Source organism: Taudactylus pleione, unplaced genomic scaffold, assembly GCF_031769625.1.
Source record: "Taudactylus pleione unplaced genomic scaffold, aTauple2 ptg000245l, whole genome shotgun sequence".
NCBI lineage: Eukaryota > Metazoa > Chordata > Amphibia > Anura > Myobatrachidae > Taudactylus > Taudactylus pleione.
This window is the reverse complement of record NW_028284647.1, coordinates 2,186,156-2,210,469: the sequence shown is the minus strand read 5'-3', so window position 1 is coordinate 2,210,469 and position 24,314 is coordinate 2,186,156. Positions and strand designations below refer to the sequence as shown.

The 24,314-nt window shown below is 45.6% G+C and overlaps 1 protein-coding gene across 5 annotated transcripts in view; it reads right to left on the bottom strand.

Moving 5' to 3' along the window:
* Nucleotides 1-2,292: 2,292 nt before the first annotated feature.
* Nucleotides 2,293-24,314, bottom strand: part of DLG2 (discs large MAGUK scaffold protein 2) — a 1,239,761-nt gene continuing 1,217,739 nt past the window's right edge. For all 5 annotated transcript variants that reach the window (XM_088479798.1, XM_088479797.1, XM_088479799.1 and 2 more), the window contains 6 exons: nucleotides 19,307-19,357; nucleotides 17,674-17,775; nucleotides 13,136-13,308; nucleotides 12,233-12,342; nucleotides 9,020-9,111; nucleotides 2,293-5,942 (listed from right to left, as the gene is read on the bottom strand). In XM_088479798.1, the coding sequence (XP_088335924.1) occupies nucleotides 5,836-5,942; nucleotides 9,020-9,111; nucleotides 12,233-12,342; nucleotides 13,136-13,308; nucleotides 17,674-17,775; nucleotides 19,307-19,357 (635 nt within the window). In that variant the 3' untranslated portion in view covers nucleotides 2,293-5,835. The remainder of the gene's footprint in view (nucleotides 5,943-9,019; nucleotides 9,112-12,232; nucleotides 12,343-13,135; nucleotides 13,309-17,673; nucleotides 17,776-19,306; nucleotides 19,358-24,314) is intronic.

Here is a 24,314-nt window from a genome sequence, read left to right as displayed (position 1 = left end):
ATAATATATATATATCCACAATTATTCCACAGACGGAAGGAAGCACTCACCGGTTGAGATAAAATGTTCAATTTGACCTAAGTACCAGATTTGTGGTATATTTGCAAACAAATAATAATGTTTAATCATAAATAAAAAGTGAACATTTTATCTCAACTGGTGAGTGCTTCCTTCCTTCTGTGGAATAATTGTGGTTATTTATGGGGCCGATCATGGGCCCATGATAATTTATGGGCCCAAAGATGTATTCTTAAGATGTGAGTGCAGGATGATTCTAGATATATGAAAATAACAAGAATTTTCCAAATAATCTTATTATCAATTTAGCTATATGAAATAAAAAATGCATGATGTTCCCCATTTAAAGCTTCACTAAAAATACAATGTTTTGTTTTTATTTTAAAAATGCATGAATATATATCACCCACTATGGGCCATATCCAATTAGCCGCGATAATGGACCAATCGCCTGAATCTGCCGCTTTTTGCTCACTCCTGTTTATCGGGCAACCCTACTGCAAAAGGCGTGATAACACATTTGCCCGATAATTCTTGCATTGAAAGTTGGCGAAAAGTGCAGGTGAAAATGGGAAAATCAGCCTGTACCCCCCCAAAAAGGTAAACTAACAGAGGGGAATAGTATAGAAGTGTGTTAGTGAACATTTGAGGTTCTTAAATTGTGTCAAATGGCTGTTGTATGCATTTTTCTATAACAGTGAAAAAATTATATAAAACATTAAAATGGGAGCAAGTATATTTTTGTGCCATTTTAGGGCACTTTTAAAACATTTTTGAAATACACCTAGTGCAGCCACCTGCAAAGCTTAAAACACCTATCCCATCCATACAGCCCCCCAAAATACCTGACCCACTACATTAAACCCATTATCCAACACTTTTTATTTTTTCACCCCAAAAAAGACAAGTCATTATTAGCCAAATTAAGCTAATTAAAAAATTATTTTTGCCTAATTAGTCATTAAGGGTATGAGTGTCCAAGGGGTTCTGAACCAAGTTCCAACATTTTTACCCCAAAATAGGTATTTCGCACAACTAATCACCTACTCGTAGATGGTGAAAAGTAATTTGCGATAATTCCTGTACAGTGTTCACATATACAAAAAAACGCGGCTAGTAGGATTTCACGATAACTATTTTTCCCGAATTGTTCTAAGAAACGAAAACTTATCTGGAAAAAAGTTGTTATCGTGGCTAATTGGACATGGCCTTATGGGTGTTTTTCATCTTTGGGATTGCCTTTAAATTTGCGGACAGTTTACCATATATATTTGCAAATGTATATTACTGAGACGTCTGTATTTTATTAATACCTAGACACTGCTTTAATTAGTCTCGTTTGCCTGACAGAATCCGGAGTGCTGGGGCATTCTAAGTAGATTTTTACATTAGGGCTGACCCAGAAGGAAATTAAATAAGAAAAGAGGATGTTTCATCCCATTAATATTTCTATGAGTTGTTCAGCTCATTGTATGGTGAGTGCCAGGGGAATGGTTAGAGCCAAATAACAACATTGTATTGGCTGACAGATAATCAGCTTGGTATGAAAGTTCTTTCAGATGTGGAAAAGCTGTAAGGGGTAAATGCAGGACCGGGAAGAGAAAGGAAATTAGGACAATCACGGGAAGATTTATCAAACCTTGTAAAGAGTGCAATTGTAGATGTTGCCAGATTCTGCCTATGATTTAATTAAATATACTAGATAAATGATAGCTAAAATCTGATTGGTTGCTCCACCTCCCCCTTAGTGTTAGTGCAGCCGCCATAAGTGCAAGTAAGGAACAGATTGGCTGCTGATACATCAGGTACCCTTAATAAAGCAGCTATTTAATCATGAATGATCTGCACAAGAAATTGTAACCAAATCTTACATCCTGGACTAGTCTCAATCTACATCAGTCGAATTTTGTGAAAATTAGCTAAAAAACAAGACGATTAAATCATTTAATCTACAAAAATTCCTTTCCAATTATTAACCTATTAAATTGTATATTACTACCCATGGGGAATGGAGGGTTTTGGTAGGTCATGTTTTTTCGTTCATTTCAAATAATTTTTAAGACAAAATAGTTTTACCTTTAAGGATTTCACAGGTCTATGTCGTGAAAGGGGTCTGGAGTTAAAGATTTAGGGGTCTATTTACTAAGCAGTGTTAGGAGACAGAGTGAAAAGTGATAAGGTGCCAGCCAATCAGTGTTTGAAAAATGACAGTTAGGAGCTGATTGGCTGGCACCTTATCACTTTTCACTCTGTCTCCTAACACTGCTTAGTAAATAGACCTCTTAAGAAGCAAAAGTTAGTTCCTATGGTTTACAGAACATCATTACTCCTTACACCGTGATATACAGTAACTCCCACAGTCTTCTAACTTCCTTACATATATTATTCATTCATTACCATTACACAGTACAAAGGAAAATTAGTTTAAAGTGAACATAGCAAAGAAATTATTGTAGTTCTGTGAATGTATTTAATGCAGTCCTCTTTGCTATGCAGTGGGCGTTAGTGAAATAAAGACCTGATTCATTACGGATCGCAACTGCAACAGCGTACGCAGATTAGCCGATGGTATGTACTGCGCATGCATATGCACCACAGTACGCGAGCGCAGCGACTGAACTGCGATCGCATATCGATCACGCAGAACACGGGAACCCCTTCGCAGAGTGAGTGACAGGCGGTGAGCGTTTGGGGGTGGTGACGGGGGAGTGGTTGGAGAAACGCAGGCGACGAGGTTAGCAATTTCTGAGTAAGGTCAGAGCTGCTGTAATTGTGCAGGAGGGGCCAATGATACTCCATGTTCACGATGTATATGCAGGACTGTAAGGTATTATGAATGTGAGATAGGGGAAGTGGGCGTCTCTATGCTGGCTGTGCAATGGCTTTGTGATTGCATTCATTAGCATATTTTCACAGAAGACCTTCGTGCGCGATCGCAATAGCCATCCATGCTGATTCAGGCCCTAAATCCACTATCAATCAATTTGAATGTATATATATATATATATATATATATATATATCTGTTTTTTGTATATAACAGCTCAGGGCCGGCTCCAGGAGTCTGAGCTCGATGTGCCGGGCCGGTACTCTGCGTCCTGCAATCACGCGTGGCAAATCCGCGTGCGACCGAAATTGGGTGGTGTGACCTCATTACCATATGCCACGTCCCCTAAGTGACGTTATTTTGAGGCGTGCCCGCATGGCATGCCTCCAAATAACGACAGGCTGGGGGGTAAAGCCCAGCCTTCCGTCACTGGCTGGGCTTCCCCCAGCCCTCTCCCATCATTCACACTCCAGGGGTCCAGCACCGCAGCAGTGGGGGTCCCCAGCCTCCCGATTTGACCACCCGTGGGCCACTTCGGCCCACGGGTGTAACAGCGGGGCAGTACTGTCCCGCTGAAATCGGGATGTTGGGGAGGGGTGCGCCCTCTATGGGTGGCGCCCCTGTTCGACCGCACTGGTCGAACACCCCTAGAGTCGGCCCTGTAACAGCTTCATAATGGGGGTAAGGTGCAATTGCTAGAGGCAGTCAGGGAGATTACTACTATTTCAGGGAGTCTCGTTGACAATCAGGGAGAGTTGGCAAGTATAGTCTACAGGCAGTAGAGATAGAATATAAGAGGTACCAGCACAGAGCAACATGCAGGGGCGGGTTGTGATGGAAAACCAGCCCAGGAAATTTTTGGAAGCAGCCCTAATGGGGGTGGGCTGTTGGAGGGTGGGGTCCTTATAAGGCCTGATTCTAAATTGGACGCAGTCACAGCTACTACTAACCCCTTGTATGGTGCATAGTCCGAATGTGCAAGAACTAAGGCGCCCTATATATATATATATATATATATATTCTGCAAGTGGATGGTCGGCACGCTATATATATAATTATATATCTATATATATCTATATGTGAATACACTATTCGTTCTTCTTGCATCTTGAAATTGTGTCCTTTGAGTGCCGTTTTTTCTTGGAATCTACATGGATTATAACTTTACAGGCACCAGGACCAGATGTACTATGGATGAGTGAGTGCCGGCTTATTTGGACAATATATAGATAGACATATATAAAGATATATATATTCTTGGTTGGTAGACATTTTTTAGACAGAATAAGATAGTTTACTTACTGACTATCACACTACTACTGTGACACAGTCAGAATTTGCAGGCTGCAGGCTCCAGTGTGCAAGCTGCAGCTGTACCGTCTGTGTGTGCAGAGGCTGCTTGTTGTACTATAGCGGCATGCATATAGAAGGTCCCAAAGGCGGTCCGCAGGCTGTCTGGAGGCGGAGCCGCCAGTGGTGACTGACAGGCTCCGCAAAGGCTTATGGGAGGAGCTGCTGCGACTGGGCATGCGCAGCAGCTCCCCCGTCAGCCATTTTACTTTAGGTACAGTAACAGTAATGCTGCCCGATCGGAGCTGAGCTCCGATCACGGCAGCCGGCCTGCAAAGCAGAGTGAGGGAAGGGCGGCCACCGGCCTCTAAAGGCGACAAAGGGACCGGCCCTGCTTCCCGGTCGGCCCAATCCGCCCCTGGCTGCAGGATCAAAGTACACATATGCAGCCAAATAGATAAAGACTCATCCATTTTGCCTCCATCAGGCGAGCTACTTCCACCATCGATGCTGCCAGTTTGTGGGGCCCAAGTATAAGGTCATCTTCTTACCACTTTTACCATCATGCCCAATCATTTTCCTATGGCGTTCATTTTTCAGGTCAGACACGGTTTGCTACTACTTATTTTCCTATCGCAAAACAATAACCTTTATAGCATTCTGCCTCTCTCGGCTATAAAACATATAGTAAATAGCAATCTGTTTAAGAAAAGGAACAACAGTCAAATCTAACGTCACATTCTTTCAGCTTTCAAACATTTTCAATACAAAATGTCTCACTACAAATTCCGTGACATAAGTCAGTTATTCTGTACTCATTTTTTTTGTTTTAAATAAAGCAACACAATAATAAATAAATGATACAGTAAAAGTCCTAGAGACATAAATGACAAGTGGTTAAAAGTGGAAGGCGACGGACTGAGTTATACGTTTCATGAAAAATAAATGCAGAACGAGAAACATGCATTTACGTTTTTTTCGGACGTTCTCTTGCCTGTGATAACGGAATAAATAATGATGTTTTATATGGACAAAAACAAACACAAAAACATTTAATCTAACGAAAATGAACACTTCCGAAACCAAGAACCAACGTTCAACACAAAGACGACAACAACGGACAAACCTTCGTAAAATGATATATGTTATACTAATCATGCTAACCTGTTCAAAGTTGCGTCTATTTTTTTTTTTTTTACCAAGAAATTTCAATGAAAAAAAAAATTGTATGTATGGAAATACTGTTCATGTGTGTGTAGGGATAAAAAGATTAGGAGGCTGGATTAAGATATTTTTCATTGAGCAACTGGCACGTCAAGATCAGCGAGTACAACAAAAGTCCATGTAATTTCTTTGTTGCGTTCCATGCCGCGAGCACATGAACAGGTCTTGAGCGGTGGATGCAGATTTGCATGATCTTGAGCACTAAACTTCTTCTATGTAAGTAATTCCTTTAACGGTGGAGGGTTTAGCGACTACTTACTGTCCATGCAATGGCGGCCCCACCAGCATTGTGAATCCACTTTTTCCCTTTGAAGACCCAATATTTTTGCTGTACATTCAGTGAAATCTCACAGACCGCAAGATCGCAATTACAACAAAACTTTTTTCTTTTTTTTTTAAATAAAAAAAAAAATGTTCAAAGAAAGATTTAAGGGAATTCTTTTAAGTTCCAGTTTTAAATTAATGTTTGTAGCTACATTATAACTTCTCTTTTGAAGGAATCCAGATGAAGGGTCCAGATTGTTCTTCAATTACCAGTTTGCATGTGTTATATATATCATCCAATGTGTCGCCTTGAACAATTGCTGCAAAATAGGAAAGTGTTGTCGCGTTAGTTTGAAATGTGTTACTATTGTGTTTTACACATTTTATTATCGCAGGTACTTTTAGCTATAGGCAATTATGTTATGTGTAATGCTAGATGATATTAGATTCTTATCTGTATATTTTATGGAACCCTGTCTCTTTGTATCCAAGGCTGTTTTCTATGCTACACGGCCATTATCTATGCTGTGATATTAAATAACCACTATGCTTAAATGGGAAGTACTCTAACTGTACTGGGCATCTCTCTAGTGAATTCATAGGTGGTGCAGAATCCCAGCACCGGCATCCCGACAGTAAGTATTGGGGCTAGGGGGAGGGTTAGGGTCAGGCTCTAGGGAATGGGTTAGGGTCAGGCACTAGGGGGAGGGTTAGGGTCAGGCACTAGGGGGAGGGTTAGAATCAGGCACTAGGGGGAGGGTTGGGGGTCAGGCACTAGGGGGAGGGTTAGGGTTAGGCACTAGGGGGAGGGTTAGGGTCAGGCACTAGGGGGAGGATTAGGGTCAGGCACTAGGGGGAGGGTTAGGGTCAGGCACTAGGGGGAGGATTAGGGTCAGGCACTGGGGGAAGGGTTAGGGTCAGGCACTAGGGGGAGAGTTAGAATCAGGCAGTAGGGGGAGGGTTGGGGGTTAGGCACTAGGGGGAGGGTTAGGCACTAGGGGGAGGGTTAGGGTCAGGCACTAGAGGGATGGTTAGGGTCAGGCACTAGGGGGAGGGTTAGGAGTCAGGCACTAGGGGGAGGGTTGGGAGTCAGGCACTAGGGGAAGGGTTAGGGTCAGGCACTAGGGGGAGGGTTAGGGTCAGGCACTAGGAGGAGACCTAGGGTTAGGCACTAGAGGGAGGGTGAGGGTCAGGCACTAGGGGGAGGGTTAGGGTCAGGCACTAGGGGGAGGTTCAGGCACTAGGGGAAGGGCTAGGGTTAGGCACTAGGAGGGGAGGGTTAGGTGTAGGCTGTGGGGAGGGTAGGGTTAGGTTTAGAAGTATGGGTAGGATTAGTATACTATAGTATCACTATCCTAACCCTGTCGGAATGTCGGCGTCAGCATTCTGACCTCCGGCGTCCTGTACCCAGCCCCTTGCAGATACAGCTATAGGGTAATGGCTCCCATTTCTCCACTGACTAAAATGATCAAACCCAGGTTTGATGCACAGGGGAACCATACTGAGAAAAGTCATCATTTTTCATTATCTTCCAAGTTAATACAAAATGATAAACACACATCTATAATAAAAATCAGGTCCCAAAATCCAATTTTATAAAACAAAGTAAATCTCAAACTGAGGGCCTGATTCAGCAGCGATCGCAACTACAATTACGCAGGCGATCGGCCGATTGTTGCGTTCTGCGCATGTGTATGCATCGCAGTGCTTGTTCAAGAACACTCCACTGGTATCTGGACTGCGATCGCAGCGACTACGCAGACCCATCTCAGAGTGATTGACAGGAAGTACCGTTTGGGGATGGTGACTGGGGGGAGTGATCTGCAAAACGCAGGAGTGCCAGTGCGTTTTAACGCCGTTATAGGGGCGTGCACAAATTAGCTACTGCGATGGTATACGCAGCCTGTGTACTCACTGCGTGCGATGAGGTCAGCGATTCCTGAGTAAGGTCAGAGCTTGTGCAAGTGTGCGTGAGGCTCCGATGGTACTCTATTGTACCGATGTTTTCGCAGATTTGCAGAACATTACAGACGTGTGTAAGGTAAGGTGGGCGTCCTTATGTTGTGCTGTGAGGGCATAGCGATCGCAGGCATTAGCATATCATCGCAGTGAGGCTGCGTGCGTAATCGCAGCTGCGATCTGTAGTGAATCAGGTCCTGAGAGAGGAATCAGAATGTGTGTGTGTGTGTGTGAGAGTGTGTGTGTGTGTGAGTGTGTGTGTGTGTGTGAGAGTGTGTGTGTGTGTGTGTGTGTGTGAGAGTGTGTGTGTGTGTGAGAGTGTGTGTGTGTGTGTGTGAGTGTGTGTGTGTGTGTGTGTGTGTGTGTGTAGGATATATCAAACCTTCTAAAGAGGACAAGTGAAGAAGTTTCACATAGCAACCAATCATCTTCCAGCAAACAATTTATGTAGTGTGCTAAATAAATGGTAGCTAGAAGCTGATTGGTTGCTCTGGGAAACGTCTTCACTTGTCCTCTTTAGAAGGTCTGCTGCATCACCCCATAAATCTTTGCGCAGGCACCCATCCAAAGTGTAATGGAGTAGTGTCCATCTGAAGCCGAAGGCCGGGTATAAATCCCCTTGGGCTCATTTCTTCATTGCCATCAGTTGTAACCCTGTGAGCAGAATGAAGGCATCGCGCTTCTGAGACCTGTACGTAAGGAGACGAGCGTATATCCTATAGTCAGGGCCGGATTAAGACCTGTGGGGACCCGATGGCAACTAAGTGTGGGGTCCCCTCCCCCTCCAGTCACACCGAGCCTACTGCTCCATCCCCGCCGCGGCGCTGATTGCTCACCGTTACCAGACACGACCTCCCGGCAGAGCTGCTCCCCGCCAACCTGGATCTAGCATCAACCCTGCTCCCTAGTCCCCTCATCAGCATCAAGGATGTGATCAGTCACGTAACGCCGATGAGGGGACTCCGGAGCCTCTCTGCGCTGTATGCAGCAGCGCTGACAGTGCTGCTGCATTCGGAACACAGAGCCCCGGCAGCTGAGCCTCCTTCCGGGAACAGATGGAGCTGGACACCTGTTCTCGGCAGGGTCACACTGAACCTGTGTGAGGGTGCCTCTGTGTGTGGGGGTCCCGGGGCGACTGCCCCTGTTGCCCCCCTCCCCACTAATCCAGCCCTGCCTATAGTGGTATGCTCGGCTCTCTAATTATTATATATCTGGATTAAACGCCATAAAGCTAAAAAGCTTTTATACCATATTGGTGTTTAGGAGCCGATTTACCTGAAGAATTGCTGGCACAACTTTGACGTAGCGCAAGGGGGAAATCTCATTATTTTATGCAAATTTTCCAATTTAGTGAATACGCAGATTACCGTAGCTCCGATATATACTTAGCAAAAGACGGAAGATTTATTTCTTAAATAATAAGCAGCTAATGAGTTACCTGTAAAAAACTCCCCAAATTCCTGTTCTAATTTCAGTGCTCGATCATAGGTTTTCTTGGCCTGTTCTTCTGTCAGGCGTTTGCTAATTTCCCTTAAGGAAATAAAATGAAACAGAGAAATTGTATTTTAGTAACTTTCCAAGGACACAAGTCAGTGCTGCAACCACAGGAAAAGGACGGTAACCAAGACGCCAAGCGCTGCGCGGGAAGGTAGTAGGTGTGGTCATGGTAATGAGTGGGCGGTGTGTTATCAGTAAGTCAGTACGATAACGAACACATCAAAAATATCTATGGTTTAAATAACATTCACTTATCAGTAGTTGTGAATACAGAATAGTCCCAGCAGCATACAGGAAAATAGAATGGCGCGAGGCTTTTTGAATACGCAAAAAAATTATAAAGCAGAGACAGCGCTACACAATTGTGAATGTCGCCTTATTAATTCTGAATTAATTAATGATGAACGCTTGATGAGTTTCACCCTGGCTCCATTACAGCACACGTGTAATAATCAGAATTACAGGTAGCGGGGTGGCCCCCGTGTGCCTAAAGGAGCATATCCACTACACAACGACATTGTTATTGTTCAATCGTCCATTAATCGTGCAGTGAATATCATTGTCGGCATCTGTCATCGCCTGAACATACTGTCCAACCTGACGATTTTGTGAGGTTGGGCATGTTCGGGGACAATGGAGGGTGCCGGCACTGAACGACATATCGCTAAGTGTGGGCACAATGGCCCTCATTCAGAGGCGGTCGCAAGAAGCGATCGCTCTCTCTGAATGAGGGCGGCCGCTTCTTTTTTTAGTGCAGCCTCCTGGTCGCTAGCTAAGCTGTGGGTTACCACCCACAGCTTAGCGACCGACCAGGTTGATGATTGGACCATCGGGGCTTGTGACCATCGGGGCTTGTGACGAGACCCTAAGGTTGGGTCTCCGCAACCGCAAGCCCCAGGATCGAGCAGGAAGTTCCCCACTGACATTACTGCTGATGTCAGTGTGGCCGCCCACAAAATGGCAGGCGTTCGCTTGAGAACGCCTCCGTTTGTGTAGCACCCCCCTGCCCCGCCTACAAAACTCTCTCTCTCGCTCCGGGGCTTGCGCGAGCGCAGGTTATTAACTTCGACCTGGACAGTACAATGTCATTATCGTTCAATCGTTCATTAGTAGTGTAGTGGATATGCGATATGCGGCTTAAGGCTACCAGATCCTGGGTCATCAGGGAGTCTTTAACACATTTGTAGCCCCAATACACCTTAGCAAAACATGAGATAAATCACGGTTTGTCGTATTGTTAAGGTATAGGGTTATCGCTTGGAGTGGACAAAGTTTAACACATTCAAATAATGTCAGGGACAAAAGTAGTGGATTCAATTATTATATTTTCTTTGATAAGTTAGTTATACCATGACCAAGCCTATGTTAGGACATTGACGGACAAAAGACGGACCTCTAAGCCTTCGCTGGCGGCCCCAAGCTCCATCCGGCTTTGCTGCCATTTTTCTTTGTTATACCTTGTAGCACTTGTTAATCTCATATTCAAGTTCCTGATGTTATATTAGCTGTGTCTTTATTGGATTACATGTGTAGTTTTAACTTTTTACTGAAATTAAGGGAAATATGCGCCACTTTCATAGGCTAGAGGGCGGCACGTGCAGCCCCTGGAGTGTGTCAGGTTGCCCGCCCCTGTATTAGGATCTTGGTCAAGCAACTCACTGAGGGTCTCATTCAGACCCGCTCGCAAGCGGGTCGTTGTAGAGGTCCTGTGCACGCGCAGCGGCCGCACTGCGCGTGCGCAAGCCCCGGAGAGAGAAATTCTCTCGCTCCAGGGCTTACTACAAAAGGGGCAGCTGTGGATGGTGATGGACAGCTCGCCCCGTTTTGTAGGTGGGGCGGGGGGGGTGGCTTGCCAAACGGAACGCCTGACGTGATGTCAGTGGTGAGCTTCCGGCTCCCTGGGGCTTGCGGTAGACGAGACCCTACCACAAGGGTCTCGTCGCAAGCCCCGATGGTCGCGATGCTCTTGACCATCGCGACCATCAACCTGGCCGCTCAATAAAGCTGTGGGTGGCCGCCCACAGCTTAGTGGGGGCCAGGAGGCCGGCTCATTTTAGAGATGCGGCCGCCCTCATTTAGAGCGAGCTCTCGCAATTTGCGAGCTCCTCTGAATGAGGTCCTGAAAGCAGAGACTCCGCCCTTTGAAGGACTTGGAAGCTTTGCCAGTGCCAGTCCCAGCTTATTCAATTACTGCTATGAGCCGTATTCAATTACAGCGGATCCGCGATACTTTTCCGCCTCCCAGACTTTTCGCCTACATCGCGTCTTTTGTAGGCGGAAAAGTATCGCGCCCGTGCCCGCTTTGCCTCATATTCAATATGGAAGTACGCGAAAACGGGACCCGGTGAAACTTGAACAGGCGGAAAGTCATGTCAGATTAGGGGAATCAGCCTGACACCCCCCAAAAGATGCTCTGACATGGGGGTTAGCTATGGTACCCCCCGATTTGGCTTGGTATTTGGTGTTTTTGAACGGGCTCAATAGCTGCTAAATAGCGTTTTTCTATATGTGATGCAGAATAGTATCCAGGAGTATTTTTTCCAGAAAATAACTTATCCCAGCAAATTTGGGGTACTTGAAAATGGGGGCCAGCATATTTTAAAGTTGCTAAAGTTGAAAAAATCATGAAAAATCCACCTGCCGCAAGCACCTGCAAAAAAAAAGCAACACTTGGGGCATACTTGGGGACCCCCCCAGAGTCAAGTTTTTTTTATCTTTGTCCCCCAACATTTTTTTTTTCGCCCCCAAATTCAAAGTGATTTTTTTGGGGTGTCCTTAAGTGGCTTTGAAAAAAAAATTGACACAGTTTACCTTTGGGGGACTGTCTGAAGGCTGCACGGGGTTAACGCAACGTTGCACCCCAAAACCCCAATTCTGCACTTTTTGGGACTCGCCATAATCTGGCCGTGACGGCAGAGGAGGTGATTAAGGAGAGGTGTAAGGTGAATGGGGAGAAGACTACTTCTTGCTATATAAAGTCCCCTCTCCTGCCCATTACATGTTCCCTATACAGTAGTTATCCCCTCCCATGTGCTTCCTCTGGCTCCTCCCATAATTAATGGCCGTTCCACAGACCAATCTAACATTCCATGCAAAATGTCCCTCATTTCTCATAGTCTCATATCTCCCCATCCATGTCATGCTACATACTCACATTAATGACTCCACGGATTTGGGTTTTATGAAGATCGCTATAGGATAAAGTTGTGCTACTTGTAGTCGCTTGATAGCGTTTCCTGATACGTCTAGAATACAGTGCTTTCCCTGTTACATGGGAACAAACAAACATATTAGAGCACAACATTGAAAGGGGGGTGGCAATGTGTAATTAGTATTGAAGTGGGGAGCGGGTGTCCTAGCTCAACTCTAAATTATGTATAAATAAAACAGCTCAGTATTTGGATGCTACATGCCGAAGTATTGCATTAGCTGCTCCCAATTGTAAATGAGGACTACAATATGTGTATAGTTTATATACAAATATTGTATTTCTTATCCAGAAATTCCTAATCCAGAGAGTTCATAAAAACCAAATTGGAAAAGAAGCAGATAACGGGTACTCCTTGTTAGGAATGCCATATACACAGATCCCCATCTCTTACAGTCACTGTGAGGAGCTCTGCTAAGGGCTTACACCAGGGCAGTGGGGGAAGGCAGGGCTTACTGCAAAGGGCTTACACCAGGGCAGTGGGGGAAAGGCAGGGCTTACTGCTAAGGGTTTACACCAGGGCAGTGGGGGAAAGGCAGGGCTTACTGCTAAGGGCTTACACCAGGGCAGTGGGGGAAAGGCAGGGCTTACACCGTGGCAGTGGTGGAAAGGCAGGGGTTACTGCTAAGCACTTACACCGGGGCAGTGGGGGAAAGGCAGGGCTTACTGCTAAGGGCTTACACCAGGGCAGTGGGGGAAAGGCAGGGATAATATAGTCATTTTAGGCATGGTCCAAATTTCAGAACAGCTTCTAAGGAGAATGTTTGATTTCCTAAGGCCTAGATAGATGCTTCTATCATGTAGTGGAAATATTAATCTTTAGCATTAGTAGGCAAAGCATGAACTTACCCTTTCCGCCACAAACTTTACAGATTGTACACTAGTTCCATACAAATTGTCGTTGTATTGCCCAGCCTCTATGAATTTGTGCTCCTGAATGTCCTTTTCCATCTGTTCCCTAGATATGACAAAATGGTAATCTCTGCCGTCCACTTCGTAATCTCTCTTTGGTCTTGTTGTATCTGTACAGGAAAAAGCGCCAAGTAAACACAGGGACATTTGCCAACGTACACTCCATGATAGTGAGCATTATATAACTTGGACATACGGCAAAAAACAAATTATTTCAAGTGAATTTTACCAATAAAACTTACACAAATTCTACTAGGCCCTCGAAACGATTTTACCAGTCGTTTACGTGATCACTCTGGTGCATGAGCCCCCAATGTGTTCATTTATTAACAGCTTTGTCCGTATGTAAATGACTCTGAAATGGGGGGAGCAGCCAGCAGCGCGTTCGAAAGTTTCCTCAACTAAAATAAAATGGAAGTGGAATCACCTGCCCACGGCACTCCCATGCCACTCCCACATAACGGGGCTGTCCCGTGCGAACACATAGTCGCCCCCCCCTAGTTGCCAAACCGAAACACCCATTTCACGGAAAGTGTTGTCCGTTCACAGGTAGATCAGTCCGTTCGCGGGAATGATCTCTGTCAGTGTAAGTCTGAATCTGCGCAGTCCCTGATTCCTTTTTCCACGCATACGCATTATGCTGTAATCCGCAAGAACCGCCTGCTTCCCCACTGGCGTCCTACTCATGATTATTTAAATGGCTCAAAAAGCCTGTAACCAATTGTAACACCCTCTAAGGGATGGTATTTGTAAATACACCCCTCTCAGTGTTAGAGCTTGCTTCCTGTTGTAGATATTACATGCCTGAGACCCGGATCAGTTTTCAGGTAAAGGAGGGGCTGGAGAGATAGACACGCAGGGGTGGGAAGACTGGGTGTGTAGCTGGCAGAGCAGAGGGAGGAGGGGGAGAGAACAAAGGGAGTTGGGAAGAAGGATTTGGGAGAGAGCAGACATCTTTGGGAAGCTTCAGAACTGGAAGCAGAAATGTAGCCCTTGTGCTCCCCTGGCAGGGGGAGATTGGCGGGGCCGTGGTGACTGCCACGATGCCCATCTAACGCCAAAGGAGAAATAGGTCTAGAGTGAGACCACTGAGATAAAGTCTGTGAGAGACCACAGAGAAAGAGCTGGAAGGTTGCAGTGTGAGCAGCCCAGTGAAGTGTTCAGCACCCATGAGAGGGGTAAGAGACGCAAGTATATGTGTTGAAGAGATGGGGAAGAGGAATTTCCCAGGAGCTTTTACTGTTAAGGTACCAGAGGAGTCCCTTATGCATAAAAGCCACCAAGCAGCCATTAAAGGGGGGGTCACTGTGGTAGCAGTGTGGCTATAGGAGCCATTCCTGTAGGATAGGGATGGGCAGCAGCTGAGCGTCTGATAGCTGCAATAGAAAAGTCTGTATATTGCTGTCCCATGTGAAAGAGAAGGGGAGCAGAGAGAGGCAGACTGTGTATGAGACACTCTGTATATTGTCTTAGAAGAGACAAAGGAGAGGCAGAGTGCAAAAGAAGTTATGTGAGATGTGTGTGAAGCTGAGGAACTACAGGCACCAGCCAGCAAAGGGCTAGGTGGACCTGCACATATGAAGTGGAGAACTACAGGCACCAGCCAGCAAAGGGCTAGGTGGACCTGAAGTATGAAGTGGAGAACTACAGGCACCAGCCAGCAAAGGGCTAGGTGGACCTGCACGTATGAAGTGGAGAACTACAGGCACCAGCCAGCGAAAGGCTAGGTGGACCTGCACATATGAAGTGGAGAACTACAGGCACCAGCCAGCAAAGGGCTAGGTGGACCTGCACATATGAAGTGGAGAACTACAGGCACCAGCCAGCAAAGGGCTAGGTGGACCTGCACGTATGAAGTGGAGAACTACAGGCACTAGCCAGCGAAGGGCTAGGTGGACCTGCACATATGAAGTGGAGAACTACAGGCACCAGCCAGCAAAGGGCCAGGTGGACCTATATGGGTAAAATGCAAAGCATTCATTGTGACTATGCTTAAAGACTGTGCTGGTGAAGAAGAGGGTGATGTAATGTAACCATATCCATAAGATTGTCATATACCAGCTGACATGCCAAGTATATGAGCTGGAGGGAGAGGAGAAGCTGCTGTAACCATATTCTTGTCCTGTAAAGTCATGTGCAGGAGGAGAGAAATAAATTGGTTTATTTTTATAAGAGAAGGTCTGGCGCCCAAGTTATTCAATAGAACTGTTGCTGCATGTGTCTATCTATACCTGTATCTATATGTGTGACTGTTATAAAGCCTGCATGGGCAGGGACCCCCTTCTCAGGTATTGCCCACACCCTGGAGAGCTAGCCTGAGGCAATAGGAGGTGTATCACTCCAAATGCACCTATGTACCACACCGCACACTGAAGGGGGGTTACACAATTATCAGCAGCATTACAGAGGTTATATCCAATTGAAGCATTAGACCATTAGACAGGGTCCATCAAATCACACTCAGACTATTTAGTGGCCTGGGAGTTGCAGGAACAAGGGCAATCTCTGCTATTTATTCATTAGATTTAAAGCAGCAATCATTAAAAAGACAGAACCAGCTTAGTGTGTCCCTTGGCCTGGTTACGTTTGTGTTGACGAGACGTTCCAGGCCAAGAGACAGTAGAATATAACCCAACGGGTAGCTAGGAGGACTGCTAGTATTCCTCTGTGTCCCAGCAATCTTTTAACCATTAGTGATGGAAATAAGGTGATCATTTTACATGTAGTTCTTCTTAACCATAAAGAGAGCAGAAAAATAATTAAAAATGCTTTCAAATTAAATTATTAATAATTGAAGAAATAAAAAAATGACTGTCCATCTCCTTTAAGACCAGAGAGGTATGGCGGGTCACCGGGTGTTAACACAAGGCCTGATCCAGGTCCAGACAGTATTGCACAGCCGCAAGGAAGTGACTGATCTATACTGTCCAGCAAATGTTAAAATACTGCAGGAGGCATCTATAGGAAGCAGGCACCTTCTGACCGCAATAGTGATCCGAGTGCAGCGTCCGTAGACAATGCCTCGAAACACCGTTGCGACCAGCGGCAGCAGCAGGGCCGGATTAAGGCCCACATGGGCTTGGAGCTTAAAATGTTCAAGGGCCTATACTGAGAAGGGGAAGAGCTGTGATCAGTGCTGTGTGGGTGTGGTCAAAGTCACCTGGGTGTGTACACCCCCTACACTGAGGCACAATGTCTCCTTAACTACATAGAAATAGAAAAATTGCATTTTTTTTTTTTTTTTTAGGGGGAAAACTAGAAATTCTATTTAAATACTTAAAATGCCAGTTAGGCAGCTGGTAATCATGCTGTCATGTTGATGGGCCTATTTTTATGTGGAGGCCTGGAGCTGTAGCTCCATCCGCCCCATTGTTAATCTGGCCCTGGGCAGCAGCAGCGAGTCTGAGTAATCTTCAGCTTACTCAGGCTGGCAGCTTGCAAGGCCAGGAAATCTGCGTCCACCGACGCAGACCCTAGGCTCGGCGTGTCCCCGCACTGCCCCCCAAACGTGGAAGCATCGCAATCAGGCTGTGGCTTGGGGGTCCTGTGAGCACACTCGCGGGACCCGTTCTGCACATGCACAATAGAACGGAACCTACAAATGCACAGTGTTCCGATAATTGGAATACTGCGTTAAGCCGCACACTAGCAGCTGGGCCTGAATCAGGCCATATATTGGACTTTGGGCCTGATTCAGACCCACTCGCGAGCGGCTGTCCGTTCTCAAGTGGGTCGATGTTATGCACTGAGCATGCGCACGACGGAGGGAGCTCCGTCGTGCGCATGCGCCAGACGCGACGAGCGAAGGAAAGTCCTTCGCTCGTTGTGTCCGATCAAAGGGGGCGTGCTGTCAATGTTGATTGACAGCACGCCCCCTTTGGTAGGCGTGCCGGGGGCGTGCCTCCCTGACGGGGGCGTTCCCACGGGAACGCTTCCCGTCAGAAGCCGGCCCACTGACATCACTAGTGATGTCAGTGGGAGTGATTTTGGCTCTGATAGAGCCAAAATCACTCCGGAGCTTGCGGTTGAAAACCTCAACCGCAGGCTCCGGCTCGCAATTTCGATGGTCGCGATGGTCTCGACCATCGCGGCCATCACAAAGCACGCTCGTATAGCCTGTGGGTGGTGACCCACAGCTATACGAGCGTCCAGGAGGACGCTCCATGAAAATGGAGCCCGGCCCTCATTCAGAGCGTGCGCTCTGCTCAGAGCGTACGGCTCTGAATGAGGGCCTTTGACTCTTCAGCAAAATGATGCATTGCAAACATAATAAATCACAAATTAGAGCTAATTTTCCACTTTGCTCCTTTATCCCTTAAGTATCTGTGGTCTGTTTCCAAAGCATCATCTGTAGGGCAGCTTATCCATACATTCGATCTTCCGCTGAGTCTATCTGAACTAGTGGAGAGCAATGAGTACCCAATCCATATTTACGTGTCTGTTTCTCCATTGTGATAAAAATAAACTGTACTTACGTGGAACACAGGAGCCAAATTTTTCAGGGAATTCGGAGATCAAGTCGTCATTGACCCGGTCTTTCATAGGACCAAGAATAATGACCGGCCTGGTGTAATTAACTGCAGGGAAGACAGGTAATTCATTGTTTATACTTCGCATTCTGAGCCTTGTGTACTGTGTTATCCAAAAACAATTCCCAAACGGTTATAATAAATGAAACACTGGATAACTGCACATGCAACTCATTAATCCAAACTTAATTACTGTTTGATGCTTCCCTCCAGGAGATCGCAGTAGAGGGGGGGTGTGGTTTCAAGGTGCCAAGTGGGGGCGTGGTGATGTAATTAGCATCATTATAGCCCCGCCCTCTCTGAAAAATTCAGCGATTTGCGTGTCCTCATTGCGGTGGGTGGGGCTTAATGATTCACTGCCAATTGCATCATCATTCCCTCATCCCGCCCACTTCACCAGTGAAGTGCATTGGATCCAGGAGGGTGGGCTAACCTCTGGTAAAATCAGGGGGACTCACTGAAATTCAGGAGAAAGCAAGTACTGTAGTGTATGCAAATATCAGCTACTGTAGATATCTCTCTTCCACTATCACTATGTGTTATAAATAGCTATGTAAATTGGCTCATGTCTTTCAGAACCAATGCACTGAGAGCTGGCAGTTTAATGATGCCACACAATGTTTCTTAGGAGCACACAGAGCATGCTCCTGCCAGTACATGGGCTGTTCTAGAACTCACTAACATACTGTATACTGTACATGATATGACTATTCTGAGCTGGCCAGATGTCGGCAGGTAAAAGGCGGAATAGAGAAGAAAATTTAGCTTTATCCCATAGTCACATATGCTTATTTGTTGTCTTTTAGTTTTCAAGATATATTTTTATTCTCCCAATGACCAGACCCATTATTACATTGTTGCAACAGCTTGGAAGGAAATAACTTTTGCATTAAGAGCTTTGAAACAGTATAATACAGTCAGTAAATTGTAAGTGTGATTTAATTATTAGGCAATGTAATGCAAATTGGTTTGACTACAGTCTTCTACTGAAGCCGTCTTAACGGTGAAACAGTAAATTATATACGTATACATCCAAGGTCAATGCTAAGCACTTTGGAAAGCCCTTCATCATCTCATAAGGTGCGTACACACTAGAAATTTTGCACGATTTGCCCAATTTCGACGCATCAGAACGTAAAATCGTGTAAAATATGTCCAAATCGTGAGTGTCCATTTATGATCACGATGTCGATGCGCGTCCACGCGGCTCGTACATCGCATCTTCAGATCTTACCTACAGCCAATCTCATTAACAAGATTCAGGTCGTTAGTCAGATCGTTTGTCAGATTGGACAGTTTATGCAAGATATCGCTTGTCTGGGAGTGCAGGTGGAGCTAGCTGCCAGGGGCGTTCAAGGGAAATCGTTGACGACATCGCAACTTTTGCGAGTAGTCTGGTGTTTAGGCACCTTTCGGCATGAGACATCACAGATGCTTTACCTTGTGCCTCAGTGATGTGACTAGTTCATTGATAGGCTGAATATTTGTTTCACCATATTGTGTAGGCAACAACAGGCAATCTGACATAAGTACAAATCATCGATAGATCTGCCACACCGACAGCCTAGCAGAAACTTACTCTCATGTCTGGTTACTGGCTCGTACGACAGAATACAGTCCTCTTGTCCTCCTAGTAGGGAAAGAAAAAGACATACAGCAAAAGTCATTAAACCCTGGTATATTGGCTAAGATGTGTGATCATCCTCCCCACAGAGAGAGAGAGAGAGAGGGATAGAGAAACGCTAGTCCTGTGCGGCTGAATTATTATAATGTTGAATTATTTAGCATAGTACACAATGCTGCCGGAATCTTTGTACATTTATAAACATACTGATTCCTCAGGGTGTGTGAAAACGTATCGAAACAATACTCCCTGTGGAAAACTTTTCTTTATGGTCCAACTTTTGTAAGGACAAATAAGAAGAAAACAACAAACAAAACAAAAGGTTATAATGAACAGAAAACCTTTTTTTTTTTTTACATCAGGTAAAAAAAATAAATGAAAATAAAATAAAACATAATAATGCTATATTTAAGCTGGTAGGTAGGCTGCAATATCTTACCTTTCCTTAGTCAGAACTGCTGTGTTTACTCAAAAATAATAAGAACAATTATATTAACATTATTTTTTGTTTATTATATAGCGCAACAAATTAGGAAGAGCTTTACATAGAATATTTTTCATTCACATCAGCCCCTGGCTTATTGGCATCTTATAGTCTACATTCCCTGATACACGCATCTGCACACACACACACACACTAGGGTCAGCAGCCAATTAAAAAATAAGAGGGCATGCTGGTACTTTTAGTTCAACAACATGTCGCATGATTGCAGTTTATTCAACAGAGTCTATTTTGTAAGAGAATACTAAAAAATGAATGACTCTCAGATTTACCCACGTTGCTGCCAATGTATTTTTTTTTTTTTTGCTTTTTATATATTTATATATTATTCAAATCGGATGTGACCCTCTCTTACAACCTCAGTATATAATTATCTCTCCCATGACTTAAATTGTAATAATTGCTGCAGGAGAAACTGGAATGTCCTTGTACTGACATCATTTCATATGAGTATGTTACAATATTTCCTCCAGCCCAGAAAACCCTATTATTTAGATTGTGGGTTATTAATTTGACATCGAAACTGTTTACAAGGACTCATTTCCAAAAGGGAAAATAATCCCTATATTAAATTACTTTTTTGTGTCTCTACATGTTCAGTAAAAGTAAGAGTTATGGTAGACTTACCTTTGTTAGCTCTATTACATAGGATCCACAGGGATACAATGGGGTGTGTGTGGTTGGGGAGATCCAGCTACCAAACAGTCAAAGCTTTAGCTCCCAGGATGCACCGGTCCTCCACATATACCCCACCCCCAGGCACAGGTAGACAGTTATGTAAACAAGCCCAAGGCAGGCACAAGAAAGAGGAGAAGGAAGAACAGTACAGTCAAGAAACACTCTCCCAGAAAATGCAGGTGATCAAGAGAAAAAATACCCAATAAGGCCAGGAGCATCAGGGTGGGCGCCCAGTGGATCCTATGCACTTTGAAGAAATAGAATTAACATATGTAAGTCTACCATAACTCTTAATTTCTTCTTTAGGGTCCATAGAGGATACATGGGGATACCATGGGGATGTCCCATAGCAGTTTGCCCTAAGGGTGGGGATGCTCCTGAGCAGTAAGGAGAATCTGGCACCCAAAGGAAGCATCCTGAGAGGCAAAGGTATCAAAGGCGTAGAACCTGAGAAAGGTGTGGACGGAAGACCACGTGGCCGCCTTGCATAATTGTTCAGCAAAAGCGCCACGTCGAACCACCCACGAGGGTCACACAGAAAGAGTAGAATGTGCTCTAACCCTGTTTCGAACAGGGAGATCAGCTTGCATGTAGGCCTGAGAGATTGTCATACGGAGCCAATGAGCCAGAGCCTGATTGTTAGCTGGCAACCCTCGCTTGTGAAAGTCATACAAAACAAAGAGAGAATCTGATTTCCTGAAGGAATTAGTACTATCCACGTACTGTAGTTACGTAGAGCACAAACCACATCCAAGGAGGCTTCTCCTGCAGAAAGATCCGAGGACTGGAAGGCCGTAACCACAATCTCTTCATTCAAATGGAACCGGGACACCACTTTTGGGAGGTACTCAGCTCGTGTACGGAGGACAGCTCTGTCCGGATGAAAGATCAAGAACAAGCGACAGGAGAGCTTTGCCAAATCAGATTCCCTGCAGGCAGAGAAGATAGCGAGGAGAAAGAGCGTCTTCTCTGTCAGCCACTTGAGGTCTACTGAGTCCAGAGGTTCAAACGGAAGAGCCTGTAGAGCTCGGAGAACCAAGGACAAATCCAACGGAAACACCGGAGGGACAAAAGGAGGTTGAAGGCAGAGAACGCCTTGAAAGAATGTTCTAACATCAGACAGTAGAGCGATCTGTCGCTGGAACCAGACTGATAGTGCATAAACCAGAACTCTAAGGGATGCCAGGCGGAGGCTGAGGTCTAACCCCGCCTGGAGAAAGGCAAGCACCCTGGAGACCCTCAAACTGTAGGGTCATAGCCTCTGGGGGAGCACCATTGAAAGTAATTGTGCCAAACTCTGTAATAGATGCCGGCTGAGGAAGACTTACGAGCCCTGAGGATCATCTAGACCACAGAGTGAGAAACTCTTGGCTCTGAAGAGGGATAACTCAAGAGCTACGCCGTCAAAAACAGACAAGGTAGGCCCAGGTGCACGCAAGGACCCTGTGCTAGTAGATACTGCCGTAGAGGAAGTGAAAAAGGAGTGTCTATGGAGAGACTCTGTAGGTCGGTGAACCAATGTCGCCTAGGCCAGGCTGGGGCTATTAGTATCACCATACCGCCCTCTTGCTTGAACTTTCTGAGAACCCTTGGGAGGAGGGAGATCGGAGAAAAGATGTATACAAGATTGAAGTCCCACCTCATTGCCAGAGCATCCATGAAGGCAGCTGAGAGGTCTCTGCTCCTGGACCTGTACCTGTGGACCTTGTGGTTGTGACGTGAGGCCATGAGGTCTGCGTCTGGCAGCGCCCCATTTGTCCACCAGGAGTTGAAAGACATTCGGGTGGAGAGCACCTTACCTGTCTTCCCGGGATCCAGTGGAGCAGCAAGCCAAGTTCCGTTGGCTTCCTCTGTCATCACCGGACTGCTCACCGAAGTTGCAGCACAGGCGGGGGTAGATGGAGCAGTAGCGTAGGCGCCCATCAGGACGTCTCACTGCTTGCTATAAAAACAATAAAATAAACAAACTCATAAAGCTTGGGGCTGTCAAAGCAGTCCCTCTGTCTAAAGGTGCGACCGGTCCTGCTGGCACCAAACGTAAAACTGTCTGCCTGTGGCTGGGGACGGGGTATATGTGGAGGAGGACCGGTGCATTCTGGGAGCTAAAGCTTAGACTGTTTTTTGCCCGGATCTCTCCAACCACACACCCCATGGTATCCCTGTGGATCCCCTATGGACCCTGAAGAAGAAACATATATTTATAAGCCATCCAGCATAGAGAATCTTATTTTTTCCGAACATTTACATTTACTATTTTCATTAAATATATGGCTTCCCTGTCCATCTAAAAGACATACGGTCCATAACAATGACTGATCAGTACTCTAGTGACCAACTTATCATGAAACATATTGTAGGAGATATTTAAGACTCTGTGTATTTAGGCCCCCAAAAATCAATATCCAGGGTTGTTTACTGCTTGCCCAGGCTCGGGCCAGTTGGAGGGCCAGCGGGGGTCCTGGTCAGCAACCCGCCTTCCTCGCTTGGTCCACTACCGCAGAACGCACCTGTATAGCAGCGCAGCGCCACATCGGGTAGTGAGAGAGAGCAGAGACTGCTGCTGCAGAAGTCTCCTCTCACTGCTGATGTGCCGCTGTGGCTGTGCTGCTATACACGCAGAGAGGAGGTTACAGGCCAGGGCTCACCTGGAGCCGCCCCCTTGTGCTAAGCACGCTTTCTTTTTTGGGGAGGATGGGTTGTGGACACGCCTCACGGATTTGGCCATACCCCCTTTCCAGTATCTCGACCCGTCAGAGCTCTCGACCACCCTGATTACAAATTCCTATCGCCACATATAGCAGAAATAAATAATTTTTGGGGCCATTTTTCATAAACTTAGTAAAATGAGAGCTCCCACTATATATAAGGTATCTGAGTCCAGGCTTACTAAAGTCTAGACAGTCGATGCCTGCCAGGGAGGTGTACCAATACTTCCTTTGATCTACCATGGTAGACTCTTCACAGGGTTCCAGGTTCTAGTACCGGGTGCCTGACAGGTATCTTGGAAGTTCAGGGGATGGGTCTTTGAGTGAGTATCTCCTTTAAGTCCTGGAGAGGAGGAACTGGAGAGGGAATGGGTGGTCAAGCTTAGGTAGAGTAAAATAAGGCTGCATAACATAATTGCTATATGATGTGGACACAGTAGGTAAATCTGTTGCACATCCTCAACCCTGAGCAAGTATCTGATGATAATGATGACCAGCAGCAGCAGGAACCTCCTTTATAGTTCCCCTGAGTATCTCTAACAAAAAAAAAGATTATCTATCTGCTTTTTTTTTTTTTTTACATGATCTAAATTGTACACAAAGCCGTTCCATTTCACCATCACCAGGAATCCTCTAGGTGGCAGCACTTTCCACCGCTGCCTGTGTTACGCATGGTGAAAAATAATAGTCTGAAAACTGAACGTGTCTCTGAGAAATGGCTGCCTGTCCCGGTCTCCTATGTGTCATTGCGGAAAATGAATTTAAATTGTACAACCTATTTCTGCTCTCTGGAGAAACACACCACCTTTTTACTTGAAATGTTTTACAGTTAATTGGAAAAGCTGCATCTTGACCTATTTTCTGGGTTGATGAAAGCTAACCATGGACATCACAGGAGACGCAGTTTAAAAGGGCAATAACTCTACCAGCAGAGGAAGTGAAAATTAGTTAGGATTAATTATATTAGAAGGAAAAAAAACACGAGCAGTCACGCTGCGTTTTGATGTGGATTGCGGAGATTGTTTGGCACTTATTAGGAAGAGGGCTGAAATGTAAGGCCGGTGGGGCAGGTGTTTTG